The sequence below is a fragment of the Bos mutus genome, chromosome 20, assembly GCF_027580195.1.
Source record: "Bos mutus isolate GX-2022 chromosome 20, NWIPB_WYAK_1.1, whole genome shotgun sequence".
NCBI lineage: Eukaryota > Metazoa > Chordata > Mammalia > Artiodactyla > Bovidae > Bos > Bos mutus.
Genome location: NC_091636.1, coordinates 41120278 through 41134281, shown reverse-complemented (window position 1 = coordinate 41134281; position 14004 = coordinate 41120278). Strand labels below are relative to the sequence as shown.

General features: G+C 34.1%; 1 protein-coding gene across 4 annotated transcripts in view; it reads right to left on the bottom strand.

The window, feature by feature from the left end:
- Nucleotides 1–14004, bottom strand: part of ZFR (zinc finger RNA binding protein) — an 83550-nt gene that overhangs the window by 21907 nt on the left and 47639 nt on the right. For all 4 annotated transcript variants that reach the window (XR_011461471.1, XM_070357674.1, XM_070357675.1 and 1 more), the window contains 6 exons: nt 12730–12849; nt 11500–11645; nt 7729–7891; nt 6444–6649; nt 5603–5753; nt 2879–3020 (listed from right to left, as the gene is read on the bottom strand). Coding sequence is in view for 3 of the 4 variants with exons in the window: in XM_070357674.1 (XP_070213775.1) it covers nt 2879–3020; nt 5603–5753; nt 6444–6649; nt 7729–7891; nt 11500–11645; nt 12730–12849 (928 nt within the window). In the remaining variant the exon portion in view is untranslated. The remainder of the gene's footprint in view (nt 1–2878; nt 3021–5602; nt 5754–6443; nt 6650–7728; nt 7892–11499; nt 11646–12729; nt 12850–14004) is intronic.

The following is a 14004-nucleotide window of genomic DNA, read 5'->3' as shown; positions in this document are numbered from 1 at the left end:
ATGCAAATAGGTGATAATGTGCAATCTCTAAAGAAGTTTCTGAATTTTAATGTTAATTCATGTTTTAATTTCTTCCAATATAAGAAAAGTTTTCTTTTTGCACACAAACATTTGTAACTTTGGAAATTTAAATTAATGATACAATTTCAAAGATGCCAAGACACCTATTGCAATTTAAAAACAAATTAAGAGCTATAAGTAGGAAATGTCTGTCAAATTTAGAGTGTGGATTTTTGCACCCATTCTATATTTCAAGTGGATTAACCCCTTAGATATATTGTACTAAAATCATACTTGCTTCCTAATACCCAGTTAACAAAACAAAAATTAATTAAAAAAAAAAAAAGCAAATTCTTACCCTACAAGAGGTATTTTATGAATTTTAAGGGGTTAATCACCAGTTAGAAGACACGCTGTGTCCACACTATTTTATGATTAAAAGTTAATGGGAATATATTAATTTAAATTAAACATGGTTATGTAAAATATATAATCCACCCAACAATTTAAAAACTAGTGTGAACACTGCTCAATTTTAGAAGAGACAAAGACAAACAGAACAGCCACACAAAGGACAATAAATGCCAGACTCTGCATCCAATATCCCTCTTTAAATCAAATGGCAGGTGTGACACTGAGCTTTTGAAAACCTTGGTCAAAAATCCTTCCGATGTCTTGGCAGCAACCCCTGACAGGAATCAATTCCCTCTGCTAGAAGGCTTTGGACCGGGCCTGATAAGCTAAAGGTGGAAAAAAACACACACAATACTTGACTTGCTACAGAAGAGACGCTGTAGCAAGGGTTAGAACATTTGAACATTTTAAGCTTCACGTCAATTAAAGGTTTACTTAATATTTAACTGTCAAACACAATACTGTAAAATAGATCTGTCATGTGTTTAACAGTTATTTGGGAAATGTAATCATATCCTTTAAATAATTTTTGGTATTAAACAGGACCATTACGCATTTAACAGCCTACCACAACTATGTGCAAGTCACCAGTCTCACGGTTTACAAGTACTCTTCCGGCAAAGCCTTCCTTACCCTTGGACTAACTCCCCAAAGCAAGCTAGAGGCTTTAAATGATTTTAAGACACAGAGCATTCAGAGCTGCAGTGAGGGAGAATACATACCGTTTTTCTGCAGCAATCTTCATAATGAGGCTAAAGACATGGTTTACTGCAGTTATCTGCAGCAAGGAACACTATCAATGTTTCTACACTTTTTGCACATCCAACTTTTTCAGCTCAGTGTCTTGAAGAAAATCTTTCAATTTTGGACTGATCATTTCTTTCACCGTAATATTTATGAAATTCAGAACAATAATTCTATCTCAAGTCTGGGTCAGACAAAAGTATAATTTTGTTTCCTTTAGAAGGGATAGGTTATTAAAGACGACTACAAATATGATAATTATTAATTTCAGACTTCTGCAACAAAATGACTTGATACTGCACAAATTTAAATAAACCTAAATATAACGGGACAAAATGTGCTCTGAAATAAAGGTAAGTGGTTATATGAGTATAATTTCATACTAAATACAGTAACTTTTATCTATAGCATAATCAAAGATTTCCTTTTCAAATCCTAAGAGTCATATGCTGCATCCGAATTGACCAGATTGACTCAGGAACTGTTTTTCCAGCAATATCCACAGCCAGACCTTGAGTGGAAATTCATGCTAATATAAAAGAACCTTCACACAAAACCAACTTATTTTTAAGATAAAAGCTTATACAACATACAAGTCCTGATATGTGGTATATCTATATTATGTATGCAAAGTTAAACAAGTCTCTCAATAATGGCATTTTTAGTAAAAATGTTCTTTTCCTGGGTTGTGTAAAGCCCAGTGCCTTTAAAAAAAAAAGAAAAACTGGTTTGCTGTAAGAAAACAAATTTAAAGGAATAGTAATTGAGAGTCTACTCATGCTATTTTAGACAAATTAATTTTAAGTATTCTTTTCTCCTCTGTATCACAAATATTAGTGTAGACTATATAACTCCATATTCAACCAATTAAGATGTACAAAAACAACATGAAAGGAAACAAAGTAAATTTTATCTGACCCATAAAACAACAGAACCAACATACCGCAGACACTGACCATGCTTTTTGGCTTAAAAGCTTTTGAAGCTTTGAAAATGTTATAGGACAGTCCCTAAAGCAACATTGCTGGCACCAGCAGGATTTCATAGTCTACAATTGTAAAGTAAGTTAAAAACCTCTAATTGTGCTGTAACTCATTAACTACGCCTACCATCATTTATTTTTCAAATCTCTGGTAGAAAAGCGGGGGTCAGATGCCCAAATCTAAGTGCATTAGGATGCTCTGCATTTATGAAAGCGCTCCAAACCAAAGAGCAACCTCAGAGAACCAGAAATATTTACCTCAGGACAAGCCAAATCCATGATTACATATATAACAATGTCTCTTAAACTGTTATGAGTATTCAACCAATTTTACTTATGAAGCTCCCTTGTCTTTTTTAAAGACAAGAACAAGGACTTAAGAGAAGTTAAATTTGTGGCCCTTTACTAGCAAGATTTAATTTTTCATAAGTCAACTATGTTTATGACTAAGAATAATTTAAACTTTTTCCAGAAATCTGAGGTTAGCAAGAAAAGAAAAAAAAATCAAGAAAATGAATAATACCATGGTGTTTTATATAAAAGTACATTACTAAAAAGACACTAATAAAAGATCTGGGAAATAATCTTAAGCAAAACTAGTTGCTATGTAAGTCAAATCTATCAGATTCATATGTAATGCCAGCATGTTGCCTTCTAGGGCTTAATGCCATCTTAAAGAGTAGGTAAATGGAAAAAAAGGAAGTTAATAAAAAGTAGAATGTTTAATGGCTTTCCAACCTCCTTCCCTCATGTTCTCTTCTCGAATAATTGGAGATGTCAGGGTGATAGTGACTTGCATTTTGGGTTCCACACATGAGTTCAAAATTATTGCCGCTTCAGAAACAGCACATTTTATGTCATACTTCTCAGGACTTATAACCTATATAATGAAGAGTACAAGAAATTAGCTGGCCCTCTTACATTATCAAAGCAGTTTCATTATGGCTCTTTCACTTTCTCACACTACTTTAACCATTTTGTAAGGACTAGATCATATACTATTTCCCTCCAAGCCTTGCAAAACATGCAAATTATAGTCTCTCGCTCCTTCTTCCTTTTAGAATTCTTTGTTGAACTAATATTTACCATTATTTGTATTATATGAGTTATCTGTATGTGTGTATGCACCTTTTAGATGATGAATTTTTGGATGAAAGAAACAGTGCTATAGTTATTACCATACCTTCCTAAAATAGCATCCGGGTAGCTAGTATTGCAATATTTGCAGAATATGAATGAGACTAAAAAAGATACCTGAAACTAACAGGAGCTGTAATTCAACCATACCCAGTGCACCTTGTCTGTGAAATCAACAGATCTACATTTTAAATCAGGGAGCAGAAAGTCTGGCTCAACAGAAAAAAACCAACAATAGGATTCACTGCAATTTAGTATACATGTAATAAGCTTCAGTATGCATGAACAAAGGAAGACTCTAGAAATTACACGGAGTGTTCCCAGTATAGAATCTAAATTCACTGAAGGACTGATGCTGAAGCTCCAATAGTTCGGCCACTTGATGTGACGATCCAACTCAATGGAAAAGACCTTGATGCTGGGGAAGACTGAGGGGAGGAGAAGGGGCGACAGAGGATGAGATGGTTGGAAGGCATCATATTCAATGGATATGAGTTGGAGCAAACTTCAGGAGATAGTGACAGGGAAGCGTGGTGTGCTGTAGTCCATGGGGTCGCAGAGTCGGACGTGACTTAGCGACTGAACAGCAACAACAATCTAGGTTCAAATCCCAGCTCTGCTACTTTACTAATGATGTGAAGCTGGGCAAATATTTAACTCCCCTATACCTGTTTTTATAAAATGGTAACAGTAAAATTTATCTAACCTGTAAGACTGTAGGAAGAATGAATGAATGAACTACACAAAAAATTGAAAACAGTGCCTGGCACACAGTATCATATAGACGTTAACTATGATAGTGATGATGATAATTCTCTCTCTCCTGCTTATCCACTGTACAAGTACAGATTGATCTGGAAACTGTATTTTGTTTTTGGGCTTCCCTGATGGCTCAGATGGTAAAGAATGTGCTGTAAAGCATTAGCTTAACTACTGATCGTTCAGTTAGAATATAACATTTTCTCCTTCGTAGTTTTACAAAACACAATTTAAGATTTTTTTTTTTTGCAAATTACATACTTTTTTCAAAGTCCTCAAGCTTCTTTTCCTCCCTTTCACTGCCCTAGCAGCCTCAAGGAAAGGTAACAAGTAGACACATAATGACAATTCTCCTGGCTCCTATGCTTAAAAAGACTCATCCACAATTTTAAAAAATCTCACATCTGGAACAATGGTAATATAAAGCAAACAACAATAAGTGCCAGAGTCATCAGAGCTCAAGTTTAATAGCATGCTTCACTATCCATTTTGGTATCAGCTGGTCTGCTGTGGTCAGGTACTATTTATTCTAACATTACCGTAGAACACATGCTGCTGCTGCTGTTAAGTTGCTTCAGTCGTGTCTGACTCTGTACGACCCCATAGACGGCAGCCCACCAGGCTCCCCCATCCCTGGGATTTTCCAAGCAAGAACACTGGAGTGGGTTGCCATTTCCTTCTCCAATGCATGAAAGTGAAAAGTGAAAGTGAAGTCGCTCAGGCATGTCTGACTCTTCGCGACCCCATGGACTGCAGCCTACCAGGCTCCTCCGTCCATGGGATTTTCCAGGCAAGAGTACTGGAGTGGGGTGCCATTGCCTTCTCCACTACCAATGAAATGCCAATTCTTGAATTTCAAATACCTAAATAAGTTTTATACATCAAATTATTCAAGGAACCTTTGTTTTAAATTCCAGTCTGTGATTCTGACAAGATACTGTAATAAAAATTTTTTTAATTCAAACTTAAAAACAAGTTTTGTTTTTGTAGGACCAAAAAGGGATATTCTATTAATTGAATTTGCCACAACTTCCTGTATAAAGACAGCAACAAGTCATTGCTACCATTATAACATGTACAAAATGGAACGTAATCATAATAAAGCTGGGAAAATTCAAATCAGAAAGTCTCTATTTTAGTTACTATATTTTATTAAAAACATGTATTCAACTAAATAGGCAAGAAGTTCATGAATTCTAAAATTTTAAGCTTACTATACATACATGGGCTTTGTTTAAAAAAAAAAAAAATCAAAAAATGAAAATTTTCCCCGAACTGTCTTCTCTCTTATGATTCAAATCTTGAAAAAAGAATAGGAAGAGGACATGTGCTGCAGTTTTACATTTTAAAATAAATTAGCAAGATGGCTTCATGTTGAAGAGAAGCACTATAAAACCTAAAAAAACAAAGCAGAAAACTGTGCTACCAATTTGTACAATCAAGCAATTTGGAAAGTCAAGCCAAAACTTTAAAGGCTGGCTTAGGTTTAAGCTGAAGCACAGTTAGTCCTGCCAAAAACTTCTGAACTAGACAAGGGGTAAAAATGAACATTTCCATAATACTTACAGCAAGCTGCTTGGGTAGGTTTTCTGCAATACGGCTTAATAATGTCTTTGAAGGTTTCTCTGAGCACAGCAAAACAAGGTTGACATTTCTATCTCCTCGGAGAAGTAATCCTTTCGCCAATACTCCCACTCGCAAAACTCCTTTTAAAGCTCTGTGGTGAAATCAAGTTATATTATGACATTTCCCTTCTTAACCACAACCATGATAATCTCTCAACACACAGTAGTAAATGAAATAATTTTTACATCATTAAAATTTGCATCAATTACAGTATAAGAACATTTAATATTTTTAGAAATACCCTTTATTTAGATAAGAAATATGAAAAAATTAATAAATCAAGAGATAAGTTCTCAGGAACAACTGAAAAGCAAAGGCCATTCATGCTTTTCTGTCTCATAAATTAGAATAACAAAAGTCATGTTTAATATACACAGATATAAAGATGTTGCTAAAGTTTGAGCTTATTCATGCTTATGGGTCAATGTGTTAAAGATAAAATAAGCTGTTAAAAGAAAGAATGAACATGCAACAGATGCAACAAATGAATAAACACTGAATAGCTGAAAGCAATTGAAAAACTACAATGGCTGCTTTGAAAACAGACTTGAAATAGTTTTATATAAGTTTAAATACAATGAATAAATTACAAGGTTAGAGATTGTATGAAATTATTTTTCGTTTCAGCAGAAAGCAGCTGAATACATTTAAAATCTAATACAAGCATAACATATGTAGACTAACACCAGAGAATTTTTAGTCCTTGTAACTTTTATTTCAAGTATAAGTCTACATAAGGAAAACAAAACTATACAAAAGTAAAAAAACTCTGTAAACACACCTGTCTTTACCTCCCTCTTTCTTATCATCTCCCTCTTTGCTCTTGCTCTTCTCGTGTTCAGACAAGCTGTCTGAAACAAGTTTTAAAGCACGTTCAGTGATTGAAACAATTTTCTGAACCGCCTGTAATTCCTCTTCAGTTGGATAAATGGTAGCATGCTTTGTCATTACATAACGGTCATCAGATGAGTCAGGACGACGTAAGGGCTGGAGATGGGGGAAAAAAAGATAACTCCGTTAAAAAAATGTTTTCCAAGCAAAAGTAAACTATTATTTTTCAACTACACATACGCTTGTTGCATTTTTCAATAAGAAAGCCAGTTACACTGAATGTCCATTTAAAGCTATCTTCCCTTTTTTTTTCCCATTTTGGTAAAAACAAAAATGTCAACTGTAGAAAGGTACAGTATCGAAAGCGAGTATTTAAGTATGTATGTTATGCACTCAAAACAAGTTATAATACGTACCATTTAAAATTATGAAAATATATTTTATACAACTTTAAAACCAGTTCTCAAATGTTTTGCTTTTAACAAAACAGATTTTACAAACGCTTATTCTATGGAAAGACAAATGAGAAAGAATAGGTTAAAGAGCAGGAATTTAGACTGTTTCCTTCTAAGTGTTCTCTGGAAAACCAGAACAAAGAAAAAAAATAATCTTATCTTCTGTAGTCTGAACTTATATGAAATGCTCCTCATAAGCCAGGTGTCTTTTATCTAGCTTCTACAGAACGCAGACTCTCAAGATGCACCTCTTTTCTACAGTTCTCCTAATACATCCACTGCGTGTTATCTCCAACCATTTACCTACCCCTTATGTGTTAGTTGCTCAGTTGTGTCCAACTCTGTGACCCCGTGGATTCTACCTACCCTTATCGCGCACTTAAATTTAGAAATAGTGGTAGGTTTTGAAGGCTAAAGATTTGAAAAAAGGACTCTAAACCATACATAATGGGAAGACAGAAATAATTCTGAAGCCAAAGCAACAGCCTTCAAAATTAGTTGTTCTTGATAATCTAAAGAACAAAAGTAAAAAAACTCTTAAGATCTGCTTCCTTAGTTTATACTGAAAATAAGAAAGATTCATGGAAATTCTACAATGTCCTTATACATAAGGACACGAGTTGAGAAAGTATAATAAAAGGAGAGAAAATTCTAAATCAGATGAAAAACATTGAGATTTGGATATTATTAAGTCTAAAAATTAGCTCTTCAAACTGTTATTTTCTAATGCTAAACCAGTCTTACACTTTCACTGTCTATGTAAACAAAGTGGACACTCACTGCAGGCCCCTGTGGCTGAGGAGGCATGCCTGGTCGGACTCCCAGAAGGCCTAGTGGGCCCGGGGGACCATGAGGATAGCCTCCATCAGGCATTCGGCGGCGATCATCCCAATGATGCTGTTCTTCCTCCATTCTTCTCCAGTACATGTCCTCTTCGTAACGTCTGAAACATAAAGAATGATACTGTAAGCCACTTCGAAAAATATACCCCCAGAATTTACATCAATAATTATATAGAAAGCAATAAAAAATCCCAATCAGTCTAGCTAACACCTTTCTTTCCCCCTCTGTATCGGATTACATTTGCTTTCATCAATTAGTGAATGAAAGTGAATCCCAGTGAACAGATGAGAAAACAAAGATAAAAGCAAAACAAAATTTCACAGTCTGAAGACAGAGTTGAAAAAACAAGCACGAGAAACCTCACAGTTCATTCCAACTTCTCCCTCTTTACAGTAGAGACTGTAAACTTAAACGCCTACCTCATGTGGCCCGACTAATAGTGTGTGTGTGAAAGACCCAAAGGATACATTCAGTAATTTTCCTCATGTCTTCAAAGAAATGTGCTATTTTTTTTGTGAGAGAACTTCTTAAGACAACCTTTAATCTCCTCATCTGATACAGAGAGAGACAAAGACATTTTTCTACAATGAGGAAAAATAACAGGGATAAACGGCAAGTCACATCCCATCTCACTTTTGGGGACATGCTAAGGATGATGGGAAGTATGGTAAAGAAGGAAAGCACATGCTCTGGCTAGACAAGAGGGCCACACAGCTATTAATTACTGTCACAAGGGAATACCAGATGGTTATCCTAAGGTCAACCAGGACTTTTGTGAAATCTCATGGTCTTTAAATGCTGATTCATGTTGGTGTCCAAAAAATACTATGGGCACCAAATAAAACACCCACGGGCTGAACTTGGTGGGCAGTTAGCATGTAGCCTGTTTTAATGGTCAATATTTTTGGAATCTAATTTTTCACCACATGACTCTCCCCCTCTCAGTTCTATCTTTGCCTTCAGCTTCAAACTAGGATACTAATAATTCCCCAGGCAGTCGTGTCTTTATAGCAAATTTTTGTTAACAATAAATTTTTACTAGACAAATTCATTTAATACAAAATGTAAGAAAGAAGTATGCTTCTCAAGTAGTACTGTAGAAACCATCAATTTCTTCAGGTCAGGAATAAGCAGTGCTTTCTGGGTCATCCAATTTAGGACAGATAGAATCATACTTCTAATTTTATTCAGGTCATGAGAGAAAATGAATAACAACAGCTTGAAGGCTCTGGAAAACCATGTTCATTCTAGTTTTGAATATTCTATTATTACTAATGATGTTTAGCTTACATAAGGGCATATTTAAATACTGATTCTTTACCAATTCATACTGGGTAAACATAGTATACTATAGTGCCTAACACACTATATGCTACTTCCTGGCATACAGTAAGTCCTTAATAAATATTTGATATAGCAGTAAAAGAGAAAATAACTGCATAATCTAAGTATAGAGAAAAATTGCCAGTGCATTACAAAGACAGAAATTTCATAAGAACAAAGTTAAATTTAAATACATAAAAAATAAAAATTGATACATAAACAACAGTAAAGATTAAAGACAACATGTTAATGGGTTAATAGCTATAAGAAGTGTCTGTACAAATCTGTTAACAGGTAAGTTAACAAATGAATAGGCAATTCACCACAAAAGAAATTTAAGTGATTAAGCATGAAATAAAAATTTAATTTGCCAGCAATACAAACTTGAAATAAAACTGGCTTTCATGTTTCTATTTTTCACAGGCAGATATTTTAATAAATTATAGGAGCATCCCTCAAAGTGTGGCCTGGGTAGTCTAGGTAGTCCTTGAGACACCTTCAGGGGGATTCATAATATCAACTGCTACTGCTGCTAAGTCGCTTCAGTTGTGCCCGACTCTGTGTGACCCCATAGACGGCAGCCCACCAGGCTCCACCGTCCCTGGGATTCTCCAGGCAAGAACACTGGAGTGGGTTGCCATTTCTTTCTCCATCATAATATCAAAGTTACTCTCAAAATAATATTTGCCTTCTCTATTCTCTTTCTCCTATGAGTCTACAGTGGAGTTATCCAGAGGCAAAACGTGTTATCACAACCTGTTGAGTACAGAAGCAGAAAGAGAATCAGGCTGCCTTAAGCTAGACATTAAAGAGATCTGCAAAAATGTAAAACAATGTCATTTTTATGGAGGAAAAACAATTATTTATAGTTAGCATATTATATTTACCATTATTATATTAATAAATACACCTGATTTAATATAATTATTAATATTTAACTACATTTAAACAAATACAAAGTTATATAAAAATAAGTTCATAAATACTAAAACTTCTCAGTTTTCATTTCTAATACAATGTTGACAGCCTATAACCTACATACACAAGAACTCTTCAGAATCTTCAATAACTATTGAGTTATTACAATACTGTAAAATAATCAGCCTCCAATTAAAATAAATAAATTTATATTAAAAATAATTATTGAGTTATAAAAGATCCTGAGACCAAAAGGTTTGAGGATCACTAAGTTAAACTATCTAGCACAGGCAAAAGTACAGGTATCTGTCAAACATTTTTGCTTCTGGGATTTGATTAGTGTCAACTGATAGTGATTTATGCAATAATATTGCCTCAAGGTTGGTCAATGTAATAATAACAATAGGGAAATACTATTAAAAAAACTCTAAATACCTAAAAATATATGCAACAGGTTATAAAGAAAATACTACATCTTCACAAAAAAGTATTACATACCCATGGAAAATAATTTTAGCTTTTTAAACAAATTGGTATGTAAAGGAAAAAGTGTTACAAAAACTTGTACACAAACACTTATGGCAGCAGTATTCATAACCCAAAAGTGGAAATAACACAAATGTCCATCAATTGATAAACAAATAAAATATGACACATTTATGAAATATTATGCATGCATAAAAAATAAAGTACTGATATATGCAATAACATGCATGAACCTTGAAAACATCATGCTAAGTGAAAAGTAGCCAGACACAAAAGTCAATGTTTTATGATTCCATTTATATGAAATCTCCAGTACAGGCAATCTAATAAGATGTTTATTAGTGGTTGCCCAGGAGTAGAGGGAGGAGCTGGTGGGGAAATAGATATTGATTGCTAAATGGGTTTGTGGTTTCTTTTGTGGGTCATAAAAATGTTATAAAATTGACTGTGCTGGTAACTGCACAACTCTGTGAATAAAACCAACGAATTGTGCCACTTAAAGATATGTCAGTTTTATATCAATAAAACTAAACATTTTTGTATCTATTGAACATATTTTCTCATTTACCCTTTCCTGTAGCCTCTAAAGTTTTTAAAACAAACTCCACACATTATTAATGTCTAGAATCTACTCAATCTTATATTTAGGATATTTTTTATCATGTAACCAAATGCTCTATTTTGCTTATTTTAAATTGAGGCATTTATTTATGATATTAAACTATTTATGTATTTAAATATATAAAAGATATTATTTCCAAAATAAGTCCTAATACCAAGGACATGGTCAAATATCAGAATAGCCAGTAACTTAACTTTAATGCATTTCTTTCCTAGACCTAGTTGTCTCCCTCACAAGTGAAAACTAAAAATATTTCAAATAAATTGGATTGCTCTGAATGGGACTCACATACTCAGAACAGCTAAGTTTCTTAGAAAGTCTAAACCACCTATGATGGTACTAAAAGTTAAAAATACTACCTCATTTCCATTCTCCAGCGTTCTTCCTCTTCTCTTCTTCGCCAGTACTCCTCTTTCTGCATTTGCTTTCTCATTTTCTCTTCTTGAATCTTTCTTGCTCTAATACTGGGCTTTACTTCTACTTGCAAATCTGGATTTACTTTTTTCTGTTAACATAGATAAGATGTCTGAAAAACCAGCAATCCTTCCAACAATCTACACATATCTTAAATCATACAATCCCATATATTCTTTCATCAGAGGCTTTTATTTGCAAATTATAAGAGTAAATGTAGTAAAATAAGTTGAATCAGAGAAAAACTCAAAATACATTCATAAACATTCTTTCTTCCTTCCCATCCCCAAAATTCTTTGTTCTTCTAGTATGCAAAAAGTACTTAATTTAGTGTTAACCAATAAAAGAAATCCTTAGGAGACTGATGGGTATTTAGTATTCCTTTGTTTGTTTGTATATAAATGTTTCTAGATATCTGAGTGTGGGGTTAAAAACTTTTTTTCATATAGAAGTATTACTGCCCCTTAACAAATTATTTTTAATCTCCACCACTTCTGTGTTTAGAAAACATGAATCTAGTGCATAAGTCCAATCTAATTAAAAACTTTAAATACAGTATTTAGATTTAACTTATTACTTGGAAGTGTTTTCAATGAAGAATTCCTCATCTCAAAATTCACTTTAATGCAAATTCTGCCAAGATAAAGGAAACTGGAGACCTGACATTTCTTTCAAACACTTCCTTTGAAGCAACTACTTTTACATGATTACTTGATCCAAGTAATGTCAGTTTTATTTTGCCACTAGAAATAATGAAAAATGACTACACTGCTTCTTCTTAAGTATAACAAAAGTGATAGGTACTCAGTTGTGTCCAATTCTGTGACCCCAAGGACTGTAGCCCATAAGGCTCCTCTGTCCATGGAATTCTTTGGCAAGAACAATGGAGTAGGCTGCCATGCCCTTCTCCAGGAAATCTTTCAGACCCAGGGATCGGACTTGGGTCTCCTGCATTGTAGGCAGATTCTTTACCATCTGAGGCACCAGGGAAAGCCCTAAGTATAACTAATCAATAAAAACTAAACATCTGACTCTCTAAGTGAGACATGACATGCCAATCTTAGAGTGGGAGTTCATGGACTTAGGGAGTTATATTTAGATGCTTTATTTTTGCATCTAGAATGTTCCAAGCTATATAAAAAGAGAAAGAGAAAAATAGCTGAAATTTTCCTCACTTTATATTGAAGTCTGTGTCTTCGTCCTTTTAAATGCATCTCCTTAGCATTGGGATCATTAAAGCTGCACTCGCATAATTTGCAATGGAATCTAATCACTTTTCCTTCATCATTTCGTACCTTGATGTCAGGGGAAAAAAAAAAGTCAAGAAATCACAACAGGAATGTCACAGGTGAAGATTTCAATTATAAACCCATCTCATGAGTTGTAAATAACTTTCAGAATTTGAAGTTAGAAAAGGGGGAAGGAGCAATGTCTATACTTTTTAAAGAGGATAATCTACAGAAATGAACAGGGTTAGAATTTTTAACTGTACAATGCAAGATGTGTTACTATGTATTTGGCTCTTATAGTTAAACTTCCTCTATATGTAAACATTTAGATTTTAATGCAATAGACACCTTCAATTATTGAAAAAATATTTATTGAATACCTGCTCCTGCCAGGTACTGTTCTTGGAAATGGAGCTAAAGATGATTAAAGGCATTATTCTCATTTATTTCTACAAAGCCCAAGACTTTATACATGTACAACTTTATTGAAAACCAATGTCGATTTTTTTCTAACTGCACAACCAGTTAGGAAGACAAGTAGACTAGAATGCTATTAAAAGCTATTAAAACTTCAGCAAGTTTTAAAGATTGGTTCTAAACACAATTCTCTGAAGTTAAGATTACCTAACCAGTATTACTGGTGATTAAGTATTCTGGCCAGATGTTCTGGCTGTACTTTTTTTTGAGACAACCAAGTCTTAATAACAGCTAAAGGTTTATTATTTATTTAGAAGTTTATTAACCTTTGAATGTCTTTTTTTTTTTGCCTGGCAAAAAAAATCCTGGCATTGTGGAATCTTAGTTCCCTGACCAGGGATGAAACCCAAGCCCAATGAAGTGGAAGCAAGGAGCCCTAACCACTGGACTGCCAGGAAATTCCCAAGACCTGTAACTTTAAATTAAAACTGCATGCGAATGACTTATAAACTACACAGCCCAGTTTTCCATCTGGTAAACAAAGAATTCAAGAAGTAATTTTTCTTGATGGAAAAGGATGAAGGAACAAATAAATATTTGCCAAAAATCCACAATATGCTAGGCACTGTGCTTAGGTACTTTATTTGATCTAAGCTTCACATCTTCACTGGGAGATACCCAAATTTTACAGATGTAGACACGGAAATTTAGAGAACTTGTTCTGTTCAACTGTTCTATAATACAGCAAAAGCAGAATAGGGCTACACCACTGTATGTTTGTCTTTCCACTAACAGCAAATATCT